The sequence below is a fragment of the Wyeomyia smithii genome, chromosome 2 (assembly GCF_029784165.1).
Source record: "Wyeomyia smithii strain HCP4-BCI-WySm-NY-G18 chromosome 2, ASM2978416v1, whole genome shotgun sequence".
Lineage (NCBI taxonomy): Eukaryota > Metazoa > Arthropoda > Insecta > Diptera > Culicidae > Wyeomyia > Wyeomyia smithii.
This window is the reverse complement of record NC_073695.1, coordinates 237,373,743-237,392,179: the sequence shown is the minus strand read 5'-3', so window position 1 is coordinate 237,392,179 and position 18,437 is coordinate 237,373,743. Positions and strand designations below refer to the sequence as shown.

The following is an 18,437-nucleotide window of genomic DNA, read 5'->3' as shown; positions in this document are numbered from 1 at the left end:
GACAGTACCGTATGTTATGTTTTTGGCGTATCCTAACCATCACTAGGTAGTGATCCGAATCGATGTTAGCGCCTCGATGTGATCTGACGTCGATAATGTCCGAGAAGTGCTGACCATCTATCAAAACGTGGTCGATTAGTGTTTCTGTTCTATTCGGTGATTTCCAGGTGATGCTGGAAGAAGGTGCTACGTATGGCCATGTTCTTGGAGGTGGCAAAGTCGATTAGTCTGAGGCCATTTTCATTCGTCAGCTGGTGTGCACTGAATCGTCCAATCACCGGTCTCTACTCCTCCTCCTGGCCAACCTGAGCGTTGTAATCCCCGATGATGATCTTGACATCATGTTTTGGGCAGCGGTCATATTCAATCTCAAACTGCGCGTAGAATTCGTCCTTGTCGTTATTGGTACTTCCGAGGTGTGGGTCATGCACGTTGATAATACTAATGTTGAAGAAACGGCCTTTGTTCCTCAACCTACACATTCTAGGGCTGATTGGCCACCACCCGATCACCCGCTTCTGCATCTCTCCCATCACTATAAAAGCTGTTCTCGGCAGAGTGTCTTCGTGGCACCGAAGGAAGATCAGCAGGTTCCTTTGGAGGCATTCTTCTATTTATACAGACATGGAGAAAATAATAAATACACTTGCAGTGTAAGATGATTTTTCGTATTTTCGCAGTGATTTTAATTGTTGTATGATGTTATGTTACGTCATTAAGATCTGCAGACACTCTTTTTGAAAGAAGAACGGAGAAATAACTGGAGAAATTTCTTTGTCGGTGATTCCGAAAATTTTTTGCGTGAGTTAGTGTTTTTAAAGTGGCGACAAAAATAAATACACTATTGAAATATATATACAAAACAATCTAAATTAGCTTTATTTCTCTACATTTTGTTAGCAAAGTGATTTTTTACGTGACAAAACTCACTTTCAAAATTTTGTGGCTTGTTTTTTGTTTTGTAAAGCCATATTCAATCTTCGTGGAATGTTTACCACCAGGTTTTCACGAGTAGAAGCTGAACTAGCATTTCACGCTGCCTGTCCGACGTTCCATAAGTCTGTTTTATTCTTTGGATGATACTTTGCAACCTAGACTTTCCCAATCTATCATAGATTTTCTAAAGGATTCAATTTAGGAGTCTGCGCTGGTCAAACTAATAATTTTATATTTTCGTTTGAAAATCATCTTCGTGTTTACAATTATGAAACGTCGGACAGGCAGCGTGAAATGCTAGTTCAGCTTCTCCTCGTGAAAGTCTGGTGGTAAACATACCCGGAAGATTGAATATGGCTTTACAAAGCAAAGGACAAGCTACAAAATTTTGAAAGTGAGTTTTGTAACGTTAAAGGTCACTTTGCTAACGACATGTAGAGAAATAAAGCTAATTTGGATCGTTTTGTATATATATATATATATATATATATATATATATATATATATATATATATATATATATATATATATATATATATATATATATATATATATATATATATTTCAGTAATGTATTTATTTTTGTCGCCTCTTTAAAAACACTAACTCACGCAAAAAAATTTCGGAATCACCGACAAAGAAATTTCTCTAGCCATTTCTCCGTGCCTCTTTTAAAAAGATTGTCTGTGGATTATAATGACGTAACATAACATCATACAACAATCAAAATCAGTGCGCAAATACGAAAAATTATCCAACACTGCAAGTGTATTTATTATTTTCTCCATGACTGTATTTAGCCGTTGAGGGTGCCGATCGTTATGAACGACTTACTGAGTTTGCCGCACTTGCCACACCATGAACTTCTTATCAAATCTTCTTCTTCGGAACACCCAGGCGGATCGTACTGACAAAAAACTCCAAGTTACCTGGAGCGGGAAACGGTCACTGTATTCTGTTTAACGGTTCGATCAGGTGCCTTCCTTATCTTGAAGACGCAAAGTCCGGCCTGCTTCATTGTCTGCTGGACGAAACAGATAGAAGAATTGAAGAATTGAACTAGCCATGTTTCGAATCAAAAGGTTCAGGTTGCGCTTGAAGTAATCCCTCATTTTCTATGACTTCACGGGGTCGGTCGTCTTCGCTGCCAGCTCACCGTTGGGTTGTCTGGATCTCCATAGATAATTTCACCGCACGGGGCATAGTCAAATAGTTAAAATGGTCCAGCTGGCCTAGACGTTCTACGACCACGCCGATATTTTTTTTTTTTTTTTCAAATAACACTTCTTGCTTGGGAGCCATCTTGATAACCACTTGACAGATTGTAACGAAATTTTGCACATCACACTCTAAACATGTTTTACCTAATTTTAGTTTAATCTCGAACCCAAACCACAATATAAACTATCGCTATTCTGTACCACTACATGAAAAATCATGTGCGTCATAATTATAAGTGATCCAGTTGAATAAGAAAATATCGCGAAGAGGTACGCGGATGAAAAAAGGTTGAGAACCGCTGCATAAGATGAGCAGTTTAATTCTCAAGGCCCGGAGCCTGTCAGTTCTTAAGGCTCGCGTAAAATTTAACACAATAATCATTGACAATGAACTTCGACTTATACGCTAGAAGAAAATACAGAGACGTTAATACCAAAGACCACATGATCCTGCATCGAAAATTATTTGAAAAGATTTACAAAAGGAAATTAAACATATTTAGATTCACCCTCTTGCGAAATAAAGTTTTATAGAGAAGTTGAATCACTAAAACCTTACTCAAAACTCTTCTCGAAGTTTTCAAGGGCTCTTGAAAAGGCTTCAAAAACAAATTCTACATAAATGGTAACCGCTTCTTTCTTACGAATGAACAAAAAGCCGAAAAATTATTTCAGTAGTTTGAAGGTATAGTGATTCCTATTGAAAATTAAGTACCTATCACAAAAGTATGATCAGATCATTACTTAAGACTTTTCCTCTGAAGAGGTATTGGTAACAAAATCCAACGAAATACAATCTATTATCAATAACTTCAGAAAACTTGAAAGCAGGGAGATCATTGGATTTTCTACAACCTCACCGAAGGACTTCCTGAAAGCTTTTAAAATTTCTTTGTGAGAATTTTTAACAGATGCTTTGAGTTAGCATCTTTCCCAACAGAATAAAACATGCCAAAGTCACTCCACTTTTAAGAGCTGAAGCACCAAGTTATGGGCCAATTAGTTTACATTCATTTTTAAGCCAATTTTTTAAACTTAAAAGAATGACAATACATAATAATGAGAATTCAATTTTCGCAAATGAGCAGTTTGGTTTTTGGCATGGGTATTCGACTGATCAGCAGTTACTTAGAGTAACTAATATGATTCGAACTAATAAATCTGAAGACTATTTCACTGGACTTGTTCTTCAAAGCATTCGACAACGTTACAGGTTCAACAGCTAAAATGTTGAATTCCTCTTTACATCACAAAAACTATACAAAGTTACTTGACTGACCAAACTCTTCAGGTAAACTATTTAAGCAGGGATGTCTTTTTCATTTTGAGAAAAGATGCAAAAAAAATCGTTAGAAGCAGGAAATCTTTTATAACTTGTCGTACAGAAATAATTGCTAATCCCTACCTACTTATAGATTTTGTAACTATAATAATCATACTATATTAATATAAAATATGAGATCGCTTATAACTGCTTATGATACTGCGTTGAATCCTGCAATCACTTACTCATCACTCGATTTCCCTTATTCTCTTTTTTTCTTCTACCACAGGTCTCAAGACCATCGTCGGCGCTGTCATAGAGTCCGTTAAGAATCTCAGAGATGTGATAATTTTAACAATGTTTTCGTTATCGGTGTTTGCTTTAATGGGACTTCAGATCTACATGGGCGTACTGACGCAGAAGTGCATCAAGGAGTTTCCGATGGACGGCTCGTGGGGCAACCTGAGCCACGAGAACTGGGAGCGGCACAATTCGAACGAGTGTACGTTTTTCTGCTCTCATCGCGGTCAAGCGGCATATTATTGCTGTCACCTTTCATGGCACACACACATGCACACCCCGATAATCCTTCCCCGGGAAGGTCATATTGACGATTTGCTTTTTTCTCTGTTCATTTCTTCTATTTATAGCCAACTGGTACTGGTCGGACGCCGGCGACACGCCTCTTTGTGGGAATTCGTCAGGTGCTGGGTAAGGATGTTGAAAATTTTGTCTTTTAACTTTATCGGATCCTTCGTCGTATCGCAAAAATTTATGCCGAAAAGATAGAAGAAGCTCGCAAGGTTTGGCTAATCAACTTGTCGGTCTTCGGGCCGAATATCATTTTCTTCCTCCTACACGCACACCTACCGCAGGCAATGTGAGGACGGATATATATGTTTACAAGGTTTTGGAGATAATCCAAATTACGGGTATACAAGTTTTGATACTTTCGGATGGGCATTCTTATCTGCCTTTCGTCTAATGACCCAAGACTATTGGGAGAATTTATATCAACTGGTTGGTATCAACTGTTCGAAGTGTGAATGAGCGAATATTTATACGAGAAAAACTCCCCTTCCCAAGCTCATAGATTCCATCCTTTAAACCGATCGCAATCTAAACGATACGGGAATTGTTACGGAAATGTTACTGAATTCGATTCTGTTAATGTAAACACAAAATTGAACCTGAACTACCGTCACAATTTTTGTACAGTCGATCATCTAGTGAAATTCCAACGTCCCCAAATGAAATACCTTTTAGTGCCGGAAAAAAACTCATCTTGATTTTATCCCTAATTTCTTCGTGGTGTGCAAAACAGGTGTTACGATCAGCTGGACCGTGGCACATGCTCTTCTTCATTGTGATTATCTTCTTGGGTTCGTTCTACCTTGTAAATTTGATCTTGGCCATTGTCGCCATGTCGTACGACGAACTCCAGAAGAAGGCCGAAGAGGAAGAGGCCGCCGAGGAAGAAGCGCTTCGGGTGAGCGAAACTATACTTTTATGCTTTCTTTCAATTCAACTCTAATCGTGATTTGTCATTGATCGTTTTTTTTTTATTTTCTCTCACAATCGTCCTATTTGTACGTCTGCTTTTGTTTTCGACAAAACGAAATATCAATGTTCATTGTCACGTCCATTTTATGTGTTTACTCGTTAACAACATGTGTCATTGTTTTATTTTTTGTTAAATTAAAACGCTATTTTAAATCGAATGTTATTCGCAAACTATCCAAGGATCATTATCAGTCAGTCTGACAACAAGTAACGTTACAACTAGAGCAAGGTTTCACGGCTGCCTCCAACAGACAGAACAGCCGACCGAATTTGATTGATGTGTATAAAAGTGAATGCATTTTTAATGACGAGCCAGGATCGCTCTGAAGCGATGATGGCCTCATGTTTTCCTATTTATATATAATTCTACGTGTGGTCAATCAATTGTCTACTGTGTGAAAGTTTTCGTTGCATGTTTGTATGATAATCTAACTGGAGCGTGTATTTACACGCTCGCTGAGGTGAAATTGCCGATGTCTGGTTGAACATACTGTATTTTCCTTCTACGAATATTTGTTCGATGTTATGTATTTTGAATACGGTGCTCTAATTGCTGTAAAAATAACGTAACTTGCGTGAAAAATAGAGATACTTGGTACTTCCTACGGCTTTCATTTCCGAAGCTGACTGATAAAAATCCTTCCAAATTGCTTATCGATGTATATTTGAACTAAAAAAAATGGAAAAAAATGTTGATTGCCATACTTATGACTCTTATTCATTATATTCAAAGTTTCGTTTTCGTTTTGTTTCATGAAAAGTATTTTATTTTCAACAGTATGAATGTGCAAACTGTAATAAAATGGCTCTAAATGTCATAATGTGTAATGTGGTATGTGTACGCAAAGTGTAACAATGTGTGTAAGCCACGTAGTTCGAATTCCTCCTGCAAGTTTGATTCTGTCATTCTTAGCACGGATATATTCTTTCTAAGTGGCTACGATGAACAGCTGTGCGACTATAATCGTAATCAAGGTGGCTTTATGGAAAACGAAAACCCCAAACCCAGTCTAGATAACAATCCAAATATAAAACATACAGCAGCCTTGACTTTCTGTTTACCAAATAAATGGCGCGTGTTGTAAAAAGTCGCTTTCTGTTTTCTACTGTTTGTTGAACGTTGGTTGGATCGATTCACGAGCCAAACCTGCACCGGACTAATACGTTTCGAAAATTTATTCTTTTTAATATATATACCTACTAACCACGCCGTGCGAACCCCGAATAGGAAGCGGAGGAAGCGGCTGCAGCGAAAGCGGCCAAACTCGAAGCCCACGCAGCGGCGGCGGCGGCCGCGGCGAACCCGGAGATTGCCAAGAGCCCGTCTGACTTTTCCTGCCACAGCTACGAGCTGTTCGTCGGCCAGGAGAAGAGCAACGACGACAACAACAAGGAGAAGATGTCGATCCGGAGCGAAGGATTGGAGTCGGTGAGCGAAATCACAAGAACAACCGCACCAACAGCTACTGCAGCTGGCACTGCAAAAGCCCGTAAAGTGAGCGCGGTAAGTATGTGGACCGCTTTCTGCACTTCCTACCCTCTTTGTCCTCACTCCCCTGGTTGAAGCAATTACCTGCTCTATCAGTGCGTTCTCCTGCTCCCTAGTGTTGTGATTCGAAAGTTTTCCATCGCTTGTTCTTTCGATGTATGCTCCCAAACCCTTGTTGTGCTTCCCTCTTAACAGTAACAAGTTGTAACCTTTAGAACACAATCGAGAAAACAATTTGTTTGAACATAGACAAAAAAAACTAAAGGCCACGACTAATCTAGTGATTTCCCTTTGATTAATATAATAATATTGAATTTTGAGAAATCATTATGACAGTGACAATGGAACGAAAATTCTTTCGTTGTTCATAATGCCTAGAAGGTTGAGAAAATCGACCGGCTGAGGAGAAAATAAACAAAAAGTCATGCAACATCCACTGACACAGATATCTAGCTGTTTCCCTACTGCTGACTGGATAATCTAGCAAGATTGATTGATTGATTGTTGTTCGTACTATCCTTCCTTGTTCTCAATTTCCATGTTAGAAAAAAATAATTGGTTGTTAATTCCTTCAAGCGATAAGACCGAAAACAAACAGTATGATCCTCCAGCAAGTATCCTCTACGGATTAATGATAAACTGACCTAGCCAATCCTCCAACCGGAAGGATTCCACCCAGTCATACAGTCGTCATGCAGTCACACGACACACGCCCATTCTCATGGTTCAGTACAACATAGAACACCGTACATTGGCCACTTGACAAGTATAAGTATTTTTCTTGAAACAAACAAACAAACAAACGAGCAGTAAAAAAAGCGCAACACGTACATAATTTCTGTCGCTCTAGCAAAAAAAGTGCTCTAATGCTCACACAGTAATAGACAGTTAGTCTAAAAAATTTGCGTAGTGTTTCATAACCTTCCTCAATTGGTACGAGATAATTTGAAGCAAATTTATTCGTAAAATACTAGCATTAGGTTGGTTTCACCTAATCATGTTGCGAACAAAACCAACAAGCTGAAATTCTTTAGTTTTAGGAAGAACAAAGTGACGTTTGATGATGAGATTTTCTATTTTTCGGTCCGAAAAAAAATATTTCAATAAATTTGATCAAAAAAACATGTTTGGGAATTCAGCTGATATATAATTCCCGATCACCGAATTATTTTATTTGAATTTGCACGTTAAATTTTTTTTGGAAACGTGCAAAAAGTTAACTTTTTATTGATACACCGTTTTTGTAGAATAAGCTAATTTTAGAACCAAAATCCCAGAAATTTCAAGACCTATTATTTACAGTAAATCGCGAAATAGTGTCGCTTTTATTTCACACCAAAAAGGTACTGCGCAGCGTAAAATTTTACGATGGAAAACAGTTGTGAAAGTTACCAACCTGTTTGTATATTCGCTCAAACAAACCAGTAGAAAAAATTAAAAAGAATATCTTCAAAATTTGACTTCTTGATTTTTTTAACTTAAATTTATGCATATTGTATTAACATTTTGGAATTTGGGCGTTTTTGATTTTTTACACTTTTGTTGCCTTTTCTTAACTTTAATCCTATTTTGTCGTTTTCACTAATTGATTTTTTATATCGTATTTTTTAATTTTTGAGTGACCCTTGATAACATTGGTCGACAAGAGCAAAAAAATGCTTCCCTAAAGCTAAAAATAGTTGCCCTAGGAAGATTATAGCTTTTTAATTATTACTGTGAAATTCAGTACCGCTAGCCATTGTCCAAATGCGTCAACTTACGTCAAAGTGTTGCATAGTAATTGTTTGCCGGGTTCGTCGCTTTAACTCGCTTGAAATCATTTAAATTCCTGAAAAAGTAATCCTTGAATGGTTAAAAAGTTATAATCTTTCGTTTTCTTCCAGTTTGAGCTTTAGACCCACACCTGTGTTGACCAGTGTAATTTTTTAATGTTTATAACTTTTTCATATTTTCAAAATATTTTGCACCACTTTAATCTGTGTTTTGTATCTCATATGTTTTTATATTTATTGAGTTCATTAATCTTATATCACAAATTGTCTTACCTGTGTTTTATATTTTACCGCTATTTTACTTCGAAGTTTAACACATTTCCGTTATGTTAACTGTGATTATGTCAACTTCTCTGTTTTTTCTTATTTTTTGACATGAATGTAAACTTTTTTTACTTCAAAAGCCCTACACTTTTTGCTTATGTTAACTGTGATTATTTTCACTTTCTTATTTTTTTTTTTTTGACATGAATGTATACTTTTTGCCTTTCTCCTAGTTGGATTATGTGTTCTATTTCGAATTATTTTAATTAATATTTTTAACATATTTAATTTTTATTCATATCATTTATTTTTTTTAAAAATTGCGGATTCTTCCATTTTCGCCTTTCGAGAGACTTGATTTATCCGATTTATTTCACTTCTCAACTGTTCTGACTCTTCACACTTTTCTGATTGATTACACTGGTCGACAACACAAAAAATAGTGCCCTAAAGTTGCCTTAAAAAGATTATATATCTTCAACCATTCTTGTGAAATGCCCCTAGAGTATGCAGAAATGCGTTAAAGTACGGCAGAATAAATGCTCGCCGGGTGCGTCGCTTCAACGTTGGTTTTTAGGCAAACTTATTAAAAACTCTGAAAAAGTTACCTTCACTAGGGGCACCAAAATTCGCAATAATGTTTAAAAAGTTATAATCTTTCATTTTTTTCGGTTCGAGCACCTACTGTAGAGCTAGTGAACCAGTGTTTTTAAAACATCAATTTTTTATTCCTTATTTTTGTACTCACTGATTACTTGAATGATTTATGTCTTAATTTAATGTTCACTTTTATCAAAATTTTCTTTCATATCATTTATTGTTTTTTTAAGTTTTTTTATCAAATATTGTTTTTTAATTATTTGCAATTTTCACTCTATCATTTTTCATATCAGTTGCCTAAGAAAATGAAAATTTAAAAATTAACACTTTTTGCTTTTATTCAATTAATCAGGTGTTTAATATTTTGGATTTTACATACTTCTAATATGGGTCATTCCAAAAAAGTACAAACGTGTCAACGACCTTCTCAGATTTGGCTCAAAGTTTGGGGAATTGTTTATAAAAAGTCATTATGCAAAAATCCCAATTTTGGTGCCGATCGGTCTACCCCACACCCCATGAGAGTCTTTCCTTTTTGACGTGGGACTACGTCTTTGTTTACTATACTGGGATGCATTCTGTAAAATGGGAAATGAAACTGGCAAATATTGCGTTAGATTTCAAACGTTAATAATAGCATAACCACATGATGGATAACTATAACCAATATGTTGTTGGATAGATAAAATGTATAACAATTTTGTAATATGCTAGTTATCACGCTTATTTCATTACTAAGCGGTAAAATTGATAAACAGTTTCAATGACAAATTTACGCGAATAATGAACCAATTATATGCAAGCATTCCTAACACAGACGACGTGAATGGACACCATCCGTTTCCTGTGGTATACTCTGTATCAAGATCGAAATAAAAATTGACAGAGTCTCCCCGTCCCAATAGGTCAATTTATTTTTGCTTTCATGAGCTTAGACTAATATGATGTCTCGAAGGTAGAAGTTTTCCGAAAAGTTTGGAACAATCCCCATCCTAGAACAATTTCTAAACCTGCTTTCAGAACCTAATAAAAACTGATGTCTTGGAAGAAAACATGCCGGTAAAAGCAACAGTACCAGTGGAGTAAAAACCGCAGGTCTGTCGTCGTCTATGATTGCAGCGGTACTTTTCTATTCGTACATTTCAGCGGTACACTTTTATTCGTACTGCAGCGGTACTATTCATCTTGCAGTGGTTCACTTTTGTTGGTACATTTATTTTCATGTGCAATCGAGAAAAAACTGCAATGCTGCTGTTGATGGTGATTGAAAGTTTACATTTTACATTTCAAAATTGTTAGATGATATATTTTTATTCTAAGCTTTACCATAATAAACGTATATTAGCTGTTTTCGTAATACAGCGAATATAGTTGTAGGCAAATGAAAAAAAAAACTGTCAAGCAAAAAACAAAAATGGAATTGTTGATTGCTACGATTTTTTACTGGAACTTTTTAATAAATTTGTTCAACATATCTTCTTATGTTTGCCAATTAATGAACCTTTGTAAAAGCTTCCATATTATTTTGAACGTAAGATCCATATTAAAGATTTGATTTAACCAGAGTTAAATAAGACAAAACCATTCATTATGATAACCTAAGTGTTTTTGGATTTGGTTTTTGAGTGTATAGAGTTAATTCTGCCTTTGACGGATTACGAGAAATTCTTGATGATTTTTCAACAAGCACGATATGCTTGTGCCTTGTCAAATACATAGGCTGACCAGATTTTCGTGGAATAAAAACGGGACAAATCGGTTCGAAAACGGGACACATGATAAAACTGATTTTTGAAAACTTTTACCAACCAAAGCATGCAAACAATTATCCATTACCTTGACTGACGAACTACCCGATTCTGTACGGTACTTAGCGTTTGATGAAATTTAGCGTACAAGAGTGTGATTTTTTCCAATGAGTTCCTGAAATTTGTAAAATAGATGATCGAGATTTTGACTAACAATTATCATGGTCTTAACTTTCAATAGCGACTTTTTCGTCAGTTCACGATAGGGGATGTCCGGTACTGTCAGAAAGGCACAAAACGTTCTCAGTAATATTAAAAAAATCCTAACTGCTTGGAAACTTATTTTCTGTTAAGGAAAATTTCGATGCAAAGCTCGATTTAAGGATTTTTCAAGGAGCATCCGCAAACGGTACAAAATGACAAAAATACGGGACGGTTAAAAATAGTCGAAAAAACGGTACTGTCTCGTTCAAAACGGTACGTCTGGTCAGCCTACATGTTGTTTGCACAGAAAAATACTACAGGCATAATATCGCCAATATTCTTTCGAGTGTTGTTGAATATACTCTAAGGTCGTTTTTTACGCGGGGAGTGCGTTCCAAATTTGTATGGGCCCGCGTAAAAAACGACTTTTTTGAGTTGCAAATATAACAAAGAAAACTGTCCTAAAACGATAAAACCTCGTTAGAATATGATAGTGGCCAATCTAGAGACCAAAATTCAATATTTTAAATTTTGAGTATTTACACCAAAAATTGTGAAATTTTTCGAAAACTGATATATGATCACTCGTAGCCTAAAACGGAAAACTTTATTGAAATGAGTTCGATATCTTGTACCATTTTTGAGTAATGGAGGAAAGCAACCCGCGTAAAAAACCGCGTAAAAGCGACCTTACTGTATTTTATAAAATTGTTTTCCAGGGGAGACTGAAAATAAAAATACGTACAGTCGCTGAGCAAACACATAGATTCTGTCAGCAGACTCTGTATATTTTGTAACAAAAAACCCCTAATTACAGTGTTTAGTCCCACGTCACCATTTCATACAACCCTAGGGCTGTATACCTTGTAGTATTTTGAAAAAATTAACATTATTCGTCAAAAAGGAATGTTTTCTTCCAATTATGACTACAAAAGCATGACTTTCAGAAATAAACTGATACATGGTATTTGAAGAAAATTAGTTGAAGATTCCAAAAAATATCTAGTTGAGTGGCAGTGTTGCCATATATGTTATGTTTTTGAAAAACTAAATTGCATTTTTCGAGTATCGACTCACAAAACAGTGCAACAAAAATTCACTTTTTCATCTGCCTTGGCTTCTATGTATGATTTTCGATGTATTTTGATTCTCTCCGCAAAATTGAAGACAAATTGTTATTGTAGCTTTGAGTATCGCTTACACTCTTGTATTGAGTCATTCCATGCTACTTCGCACATCGATAAAGAAGTCATTTTATGATATCAGTTCTTCATGTAGTCTCGCGACTGCTGTTTTAAAAGGGCCTATTCAAAATGGTTACTGATAGATAAAAATATCTATATCAGAAAAACGACTTGTTTAATTGAAATGTTGTCTTCAGCACAGTTGTAGGTAATAAAATTGCGGTTCTAGAAAAAATGTATACACTGTAAACCAATATTTTCTGTGCCAAATCCAAATAACGCAATTTGAAGAAAACTATTTAAGGAATCCAAAAAAAAAAAACAATTTTGGCCATCAGATTTCGCAGATTTCGCAGCCACCTGTTTAATGTAAAGGGCAATTGCGAGGTTAGCGCTACGAACCTACTGACACTAACAGTCTTTCCCGAGCCGAGACTCGAACTCACGACGACTGGCTTGTTAGACCAGCGTCGTACCTCGGGACCGTCTGGGAGATACACACGGAGGTACTATGGGAAAAACTAGAGTTACAGCATTCCCAAGAAACTTTTAAATTTAAACTCGAATTTTATAAATTTTAGACCCGCGTGATGGTTTTTCAATATATTTTTTTCTTATGTGCATATGTGCACGCTGCTTCGATAGCGTTTTGTAGATGAACTTCTCTGTTGAACAGGAAACCGTTTTTATAGATGCAGAGTCGAAACCAGGAGGATTATTTTCTAAAAATGCTGTAACTCGAGTTTTGCTCATAACACCTCGGGGAGATGAGTGTTTTTCATGTAAAGTTTCCTCAGGAATGCGATAAAAATATTTAATTTGGAATCAGAGCATACTCATTTGCCGAAAAATGCATTTTTTTTCAAATGCAAAAACAATCTATCTGCCAACACTGCCGCTCAAAGTAGACTTTTTTTTAATCCTCAACTAATTTTCTTCAAAAACCATGTATCAGTTTATTTCTAAAAATCATGTTTTTGTAACCCTAATTGAAAGAAAACAAGGCTTTATGGCGGATAATGGCACTTTTTTAAAAAAAGGTGGGTCCCTCGGAGTGGAGTGTCGACCGATCGGTACCTTATACGAACATTTCCCTAAACTTTAAACCAAATCTTAGAAGGCCGTTGACATGAGGTATGTACACCTCATGGAATGAGAATAAAAAAATATTCATTCTTTGAACTTGTTCATTTACTGTTAAGTCTCTTGTATTTTGTAAATTTTACCATCGTTCCGGATACATTTTTTCGGTTGGTTGATTGTATGTCTCACTTTTTTACTGCTTCATTTTTTTATTATTTTCTCGATTTAAGGATTTTGCCTATTTTATAATGTTGTTTAATATTTGAATTTTTTTTCTTCTAAATTTTGATAAATTCAAATGTTCTACTCCCTTATCTTCTGTTTTTACACATTATATGTTTTTCCTGTCATTTTCTATTTTCAGTTTATGTGCTTTTGCGCTATTAACTATCGACTTTTCAATAATGTATTCTATGACGAATGAATGAATTCCAGGATCCGTCATGTTCCAATTTAAACTGTTATCAATTTCCTTATTTTCTTTTCCAATTTCTATAAACTCATTATTCTTTATACTAAACACACGTACACTGAACATCCATTCAATCGTTTCATTTACCTTCAATCGCAGAAAAGCTGTTCGTCCTTCCTTCTCTAATTACAACACTTTTCTAAGCAATACCGCTCTCTCGCATCACTGATCGAACAAAATGATTTCTACAAAACTCAATTTCCAAACCGGAAATTCGACGGAACGAACCAATGCTACCTAGCAGACATGTACAGCCACCGCATTCGGTTCTCTGGCCTAGGTTTAGAATAGTGAGATTCCCGAGTCCCTCTAATTCCGTGCGACTGCTTGGAAAACACACGATGATCCGCTAGACAGTACAAAGTACCGCTTTCGCTTGACAGCTTTCCAGTCAGTTTTTAATGTTTTCGTATTTTCATTGTTCTTTGGAATAACATTACTCGATAGTATCAAAAAATTGCTTCCAATACGTAGCTACTTGATCGAGAAATCATTTTGTCCTATGGATTCTATCTTTTCCTGATTTGCTTCCATCTTTTATCGTCATCTAATTTCATGATATAGTCTTCCATGCACATTTCGCTTGTTAAGTCAACATACTCAGACGAACGCCTCTCAAAGTGAAAGGTTACCTTATTCATCATGCTTTGCAAACATTGTCGTAATTTATGTTGCGTCCAGATAAAGTGTACAGCATCGACTGTTGCTGAACAACGATGATGGTGATATATTGTTAAATTTCGATCGTAATTTATTTTCAGAAAAATTACAAATGGGTGTTATTCCGAAAGATGCTTTAAAGTCATAAAAGCACTTAATTTGGTCATTACATCGATTTTAAGGGGAATAACATTGGCGATAACTTTTAACACTTTCTACACTTTGCACCGCCTTGGGTCAATTGTTTGCCCGATTTATCAGTTGCACTGGCTCTTGCTATCAGCTGTGGATGTAATTAATTTTAAAACGGAAGATCATGTTATTTTTTAACCTATTTTCTATGCTGTTTGAACAAATCGTTCTGAGTCATTTCGATCCAGAACGAGAGTTTAATTCCAACTGAAAATAGTTTTTTCCCGAATACAATCACAATAAAATCTCACCCAATGTAACTGCAATAAACTCCTGCAAATTAAATTTACTTTCTCAAACAGAGGTGCGCCCTCAAGTTCAATGTATAAACCTCGCTTAAAGCACTGTGTTTAAGGCGAAATTACTAACTGAAATTCCCGCTTGCGAAACGCGTTCGTTCACCGCCTTGACCTGTCTGTCTGTATGTTGGTGTGTATGTGCTTGCATCGGCAAAAACGTTTTGCCAAACAAAGCTGAATAATTCATCCTCATTCGCTTCTTACTGGCATACAAAATTCATCGAGTTATTTTCTCTTTCTTTATCTTCCTGTTTTTTCCACACGAAATTATCGACTCATCCTGACAACGCAAACACACCATATCTGGCGGCACCAAAAACCGACATCAATCAAAATTTGAACAAAAAATTAAAAATTTCCACGTGCAAAAACACCAATCTGAAAAAAATCATCATCCCCGTACTTTTCCTGCTCGTATCATCGTCATGGATTCATAATCGAATGATTTCCACGATCAACAATAACTAAAATTAAACACGCCTTTGTTTCTGAACTATAAAAAAAATACACAAACTATACCGCCACTATTCAACCGCTCGCCAGGGGGCTGCGACATTCCAGAAGGTAGGTAACCCTAACATACAAACAAAACTCATTGCTACTTACATCGTTCAATTTTGTATACATACACTAAGTATTTCATTATAGATAACCAAAACTTGTTAACAGCAGTTGTTTTATACAGTAGGAGACGTTAGTGGATTTTAAACGGTTCGATCACACGAACGTGGAAAAAATCCACAAAATTTTGGTTTTATTACAACTTTTATTATATACTTATCTTTGCAGATATTTGCTTGAAAATTTCTGCATCATTTGTAAATTATCATTATACAGGTTTGGGGTTGAAAGTCTGAACACTCTATTATTTGCTATTAGACAAAAGGTTTTGTGGGTTTTCGGATTAAAATTAGGTTAGCAAAATTTTCCCCAACAACTTTAGCGATTGGTTCGGAAACCACAAAATTATAAATCAGTGATGAGCCGTACATCGCTGAATCGAGGTTATCATATACATTTGCTGTGAAATATTATGGTATCAGCAATTAGAAAAAATATAATCTGGAAAAAAAACTCACACAAATTTTCAAAATAGAGAAAAAACTCAAAAAAAATCATTAATAATCATGAAGAGTATCAGAAAAAAATATTCATAAATCTATAGTCGTTTGATGGCAAAAATTTCAAGCAGAAGTAATGCCGAAAAAACTTACACTGGGATCTTTTTTTACGCGGTTGATTGAACCGCTTTTAAAAGATTAGATAAGATCTACTCATACTAATTGGTTTAATAAAACGCATAAAAATAACCCGCGTAAAAAAAGACCCCAGTGTATTTCAGCTCACTAGTTTTAGTGAAGAAATCGTATTTATTAGAAGTGTAATTCCATTGTATCACAGCTTATCAACGCTAAATGAAAATAAATATTATACTGCCAAAGAAGAAGAAGTTAACATTGATTAAATTTGCGAAGATGGTGGTGAGCTATGTTCCGTAAATCTTATTTTTTCCGTAGAGGCGTTTTTTTCCTTTGTTCCTCTGGCTATCACTGCGACCAGAGACATTTGATCTATTGTGATATTCGCGGCGGGTATGGGAATCTCCCCTTCAATGGTTGTTATAGCAATAAGACGACATTCGCAATGCAATTCATCTTATTAGTCAATATTTCAGAAATCATCTAGAGTAAACGTTTATATTTTTTTAGATAATAAACTGCCTTCTAGAAATAGATTTTTCGTTTTTTTTTTGTAATGAACCTTCACTGTAAAAAGTGAAATGTTTATCCAGAGTATATTTTCTTCTTCAATAAAATAAATATTTGAATATAAAGTTCTCGGACCCGTCGTGTCATTTTTTATGATAAGAAGATCCTCTATTCATGAATTTCACATAAAACAAATTTATCTGTATTTTCCAGATTTTTGGTCAGAGGTACAAAATCTGTACCCAACATTACAGGAAAACAAAATACTTTTGATTCGTATTTTATACATAATTGACTACAAAGATCGAATTCATGAAATCTGCGTAAATCAAACATTTTAGATTTCATAAAATAATAAGCAATACTAATTCAATACCACGTTTGTATTATGGCGAATAGTGTGAGCCGTAGTTTGTCAGATTTTAGAGCACAATTTCATCACCAAGAGCAAAATGAGCATTTAGAGTTGAACCAAATCACTTACACCATACGAACACTTGTTTACTAACACCCTCGAACTCACTTTCGTAACACGGTAACACACAGTCACGGATAATCATCCAGAAGCGTGCCAGGGTATAGAAAAAAGCCACCAACAAATAGTTTAACCCCATCCGCTGCTATTGTAATTAATTCACATAAATATATAAATAATTATTCTATACTTCCGTGAGAATACGCGGTTAGCAACAGTCGCAGCAAAAAACACACTAACCAAATGAAACCTATACTTACTTTCTAGGCTTCACTTTCATTACCTGGTTCACCATTTAATCTTCGTAGAGGATCTAGAGGATCACATCAGGTACAGACTTAGACGAATCTGCACTAAACGATTTATACGTTTTCTTCTTCTTTTTCCTCTATCTCTCACTCTCTGTCTCGTGTGTTTTCCTTTTTTCCTGTGCGCCGCCTGAATGACGAATTGATGTTGCCGATGTCCTGCAGTTTACGATACGTAACGGTAGAGGACGTTTCGTGGGCGTACCTGGTAGCGATAGAAAACCACTGGTACTCTCAACATATCTCGATGCACAGGAACACTTGCCATACGCCGATGACTCGAACGCGGTTACACCGATGTCGGAGGAAAATGGTGCAATCATCGTTCCAGTATACTATGCTAATTTAGGTACACTATAAAAAAGTAAAATCTAATCCAATCGACAACGAATCCGATTTTCCAAATTCGTTCTCTCTTGTTCCAACATTCGTTTTTACTCTGAAAGTCGTCAAAAGAGAAAGATACGATTGCTCTTTCCAAAAAAACACAAGAACCCTTTTCAATTTCCCGTTTCAACTCTTTGCTACGAGTTTTTCCGCTCTTTTTCACTATGTCTCTATATTTCTATTACAAAGCCAGCATCCAATCATTATCAAATCTTGTTAAATCTACTATCCGTTCTTTCCCTTTTGCCTTCTGAAACCTTCTACAGCATCGTTAAAAATTTTCTCCCTTTCTCTAATTTAACATCATAGCTCTAACAAATACTCGAAAAATACAGAAAATACATTTTATATTTTTATAGTGTCCATACTTATACTACGTTTTGATCGCTTTAAACCAACACCGTTACACATCACATAAGTACTATTGTTTGTTCGCCATTCACTAGAATTTATTTTGTTTTAATCACAACTTACTTTCACCAATTGTGTACACATTGACAATTTTCACATATCCTTTACTAAATCGTTTACTTCGTTTACGTTACCACTTCTTGCTTTTCCATCTAAATCAAATCAAAAGAAAAAAAAATACCTTTTATTTCGTTACC

At 35.7% G+C, this 18,437-nt stretch overlaps 1 protein-coding gene across 50 annotated transcripts in view; it reads left to right on the top strand.

Moving 5' to 3' along the window:
- The window catches only part of LOC129725357 (sodium channel protein para), a 167,014-nt gene that overhangs the window by 99,925 nt on the left and 48,652 nt on the right, over positions 1-18,437 (top strand). For 21 of the 50 annotated variants that reach the window (XM_055681101.1, XM_055681092.1, XM_055681100.1 and 18 more), the window contains 7 exons: positions 3,710-3,922; positions 4,071-4,131; positions 4,296-4,440; positions 4,745-4,909; positions 6,212-6,487; positions 17,402-17,464; positions 17,608-17,791. In XM_055681101.1, the coding sequence (XP_055537076.1) occupies positions 3,710-3,922; positions 4,071-4,131; positions 4,296-4,440; positions 4,745-4,909; positions 6,212-6,487; positions 17,402-17,464; positions 17,608-17,791 (1,107 nt within the window). Of the gene's footprint in view, positions 1-3,709; positions 3,923-4,070; positions 4,132-4,295; positions 4,441-4,744; positions 4,910-6,211; positions 6,488-15,493; positions 15,515-17,401; positions 17,465-17,607; positions 17,792-18,437 lie in introns of all 50 variants that reach the window. The other 29 variants (XM_055681112.1, XM_055681107.1, XM_055681111.1 and 26 more) reach the window with 4 other exon arrangements.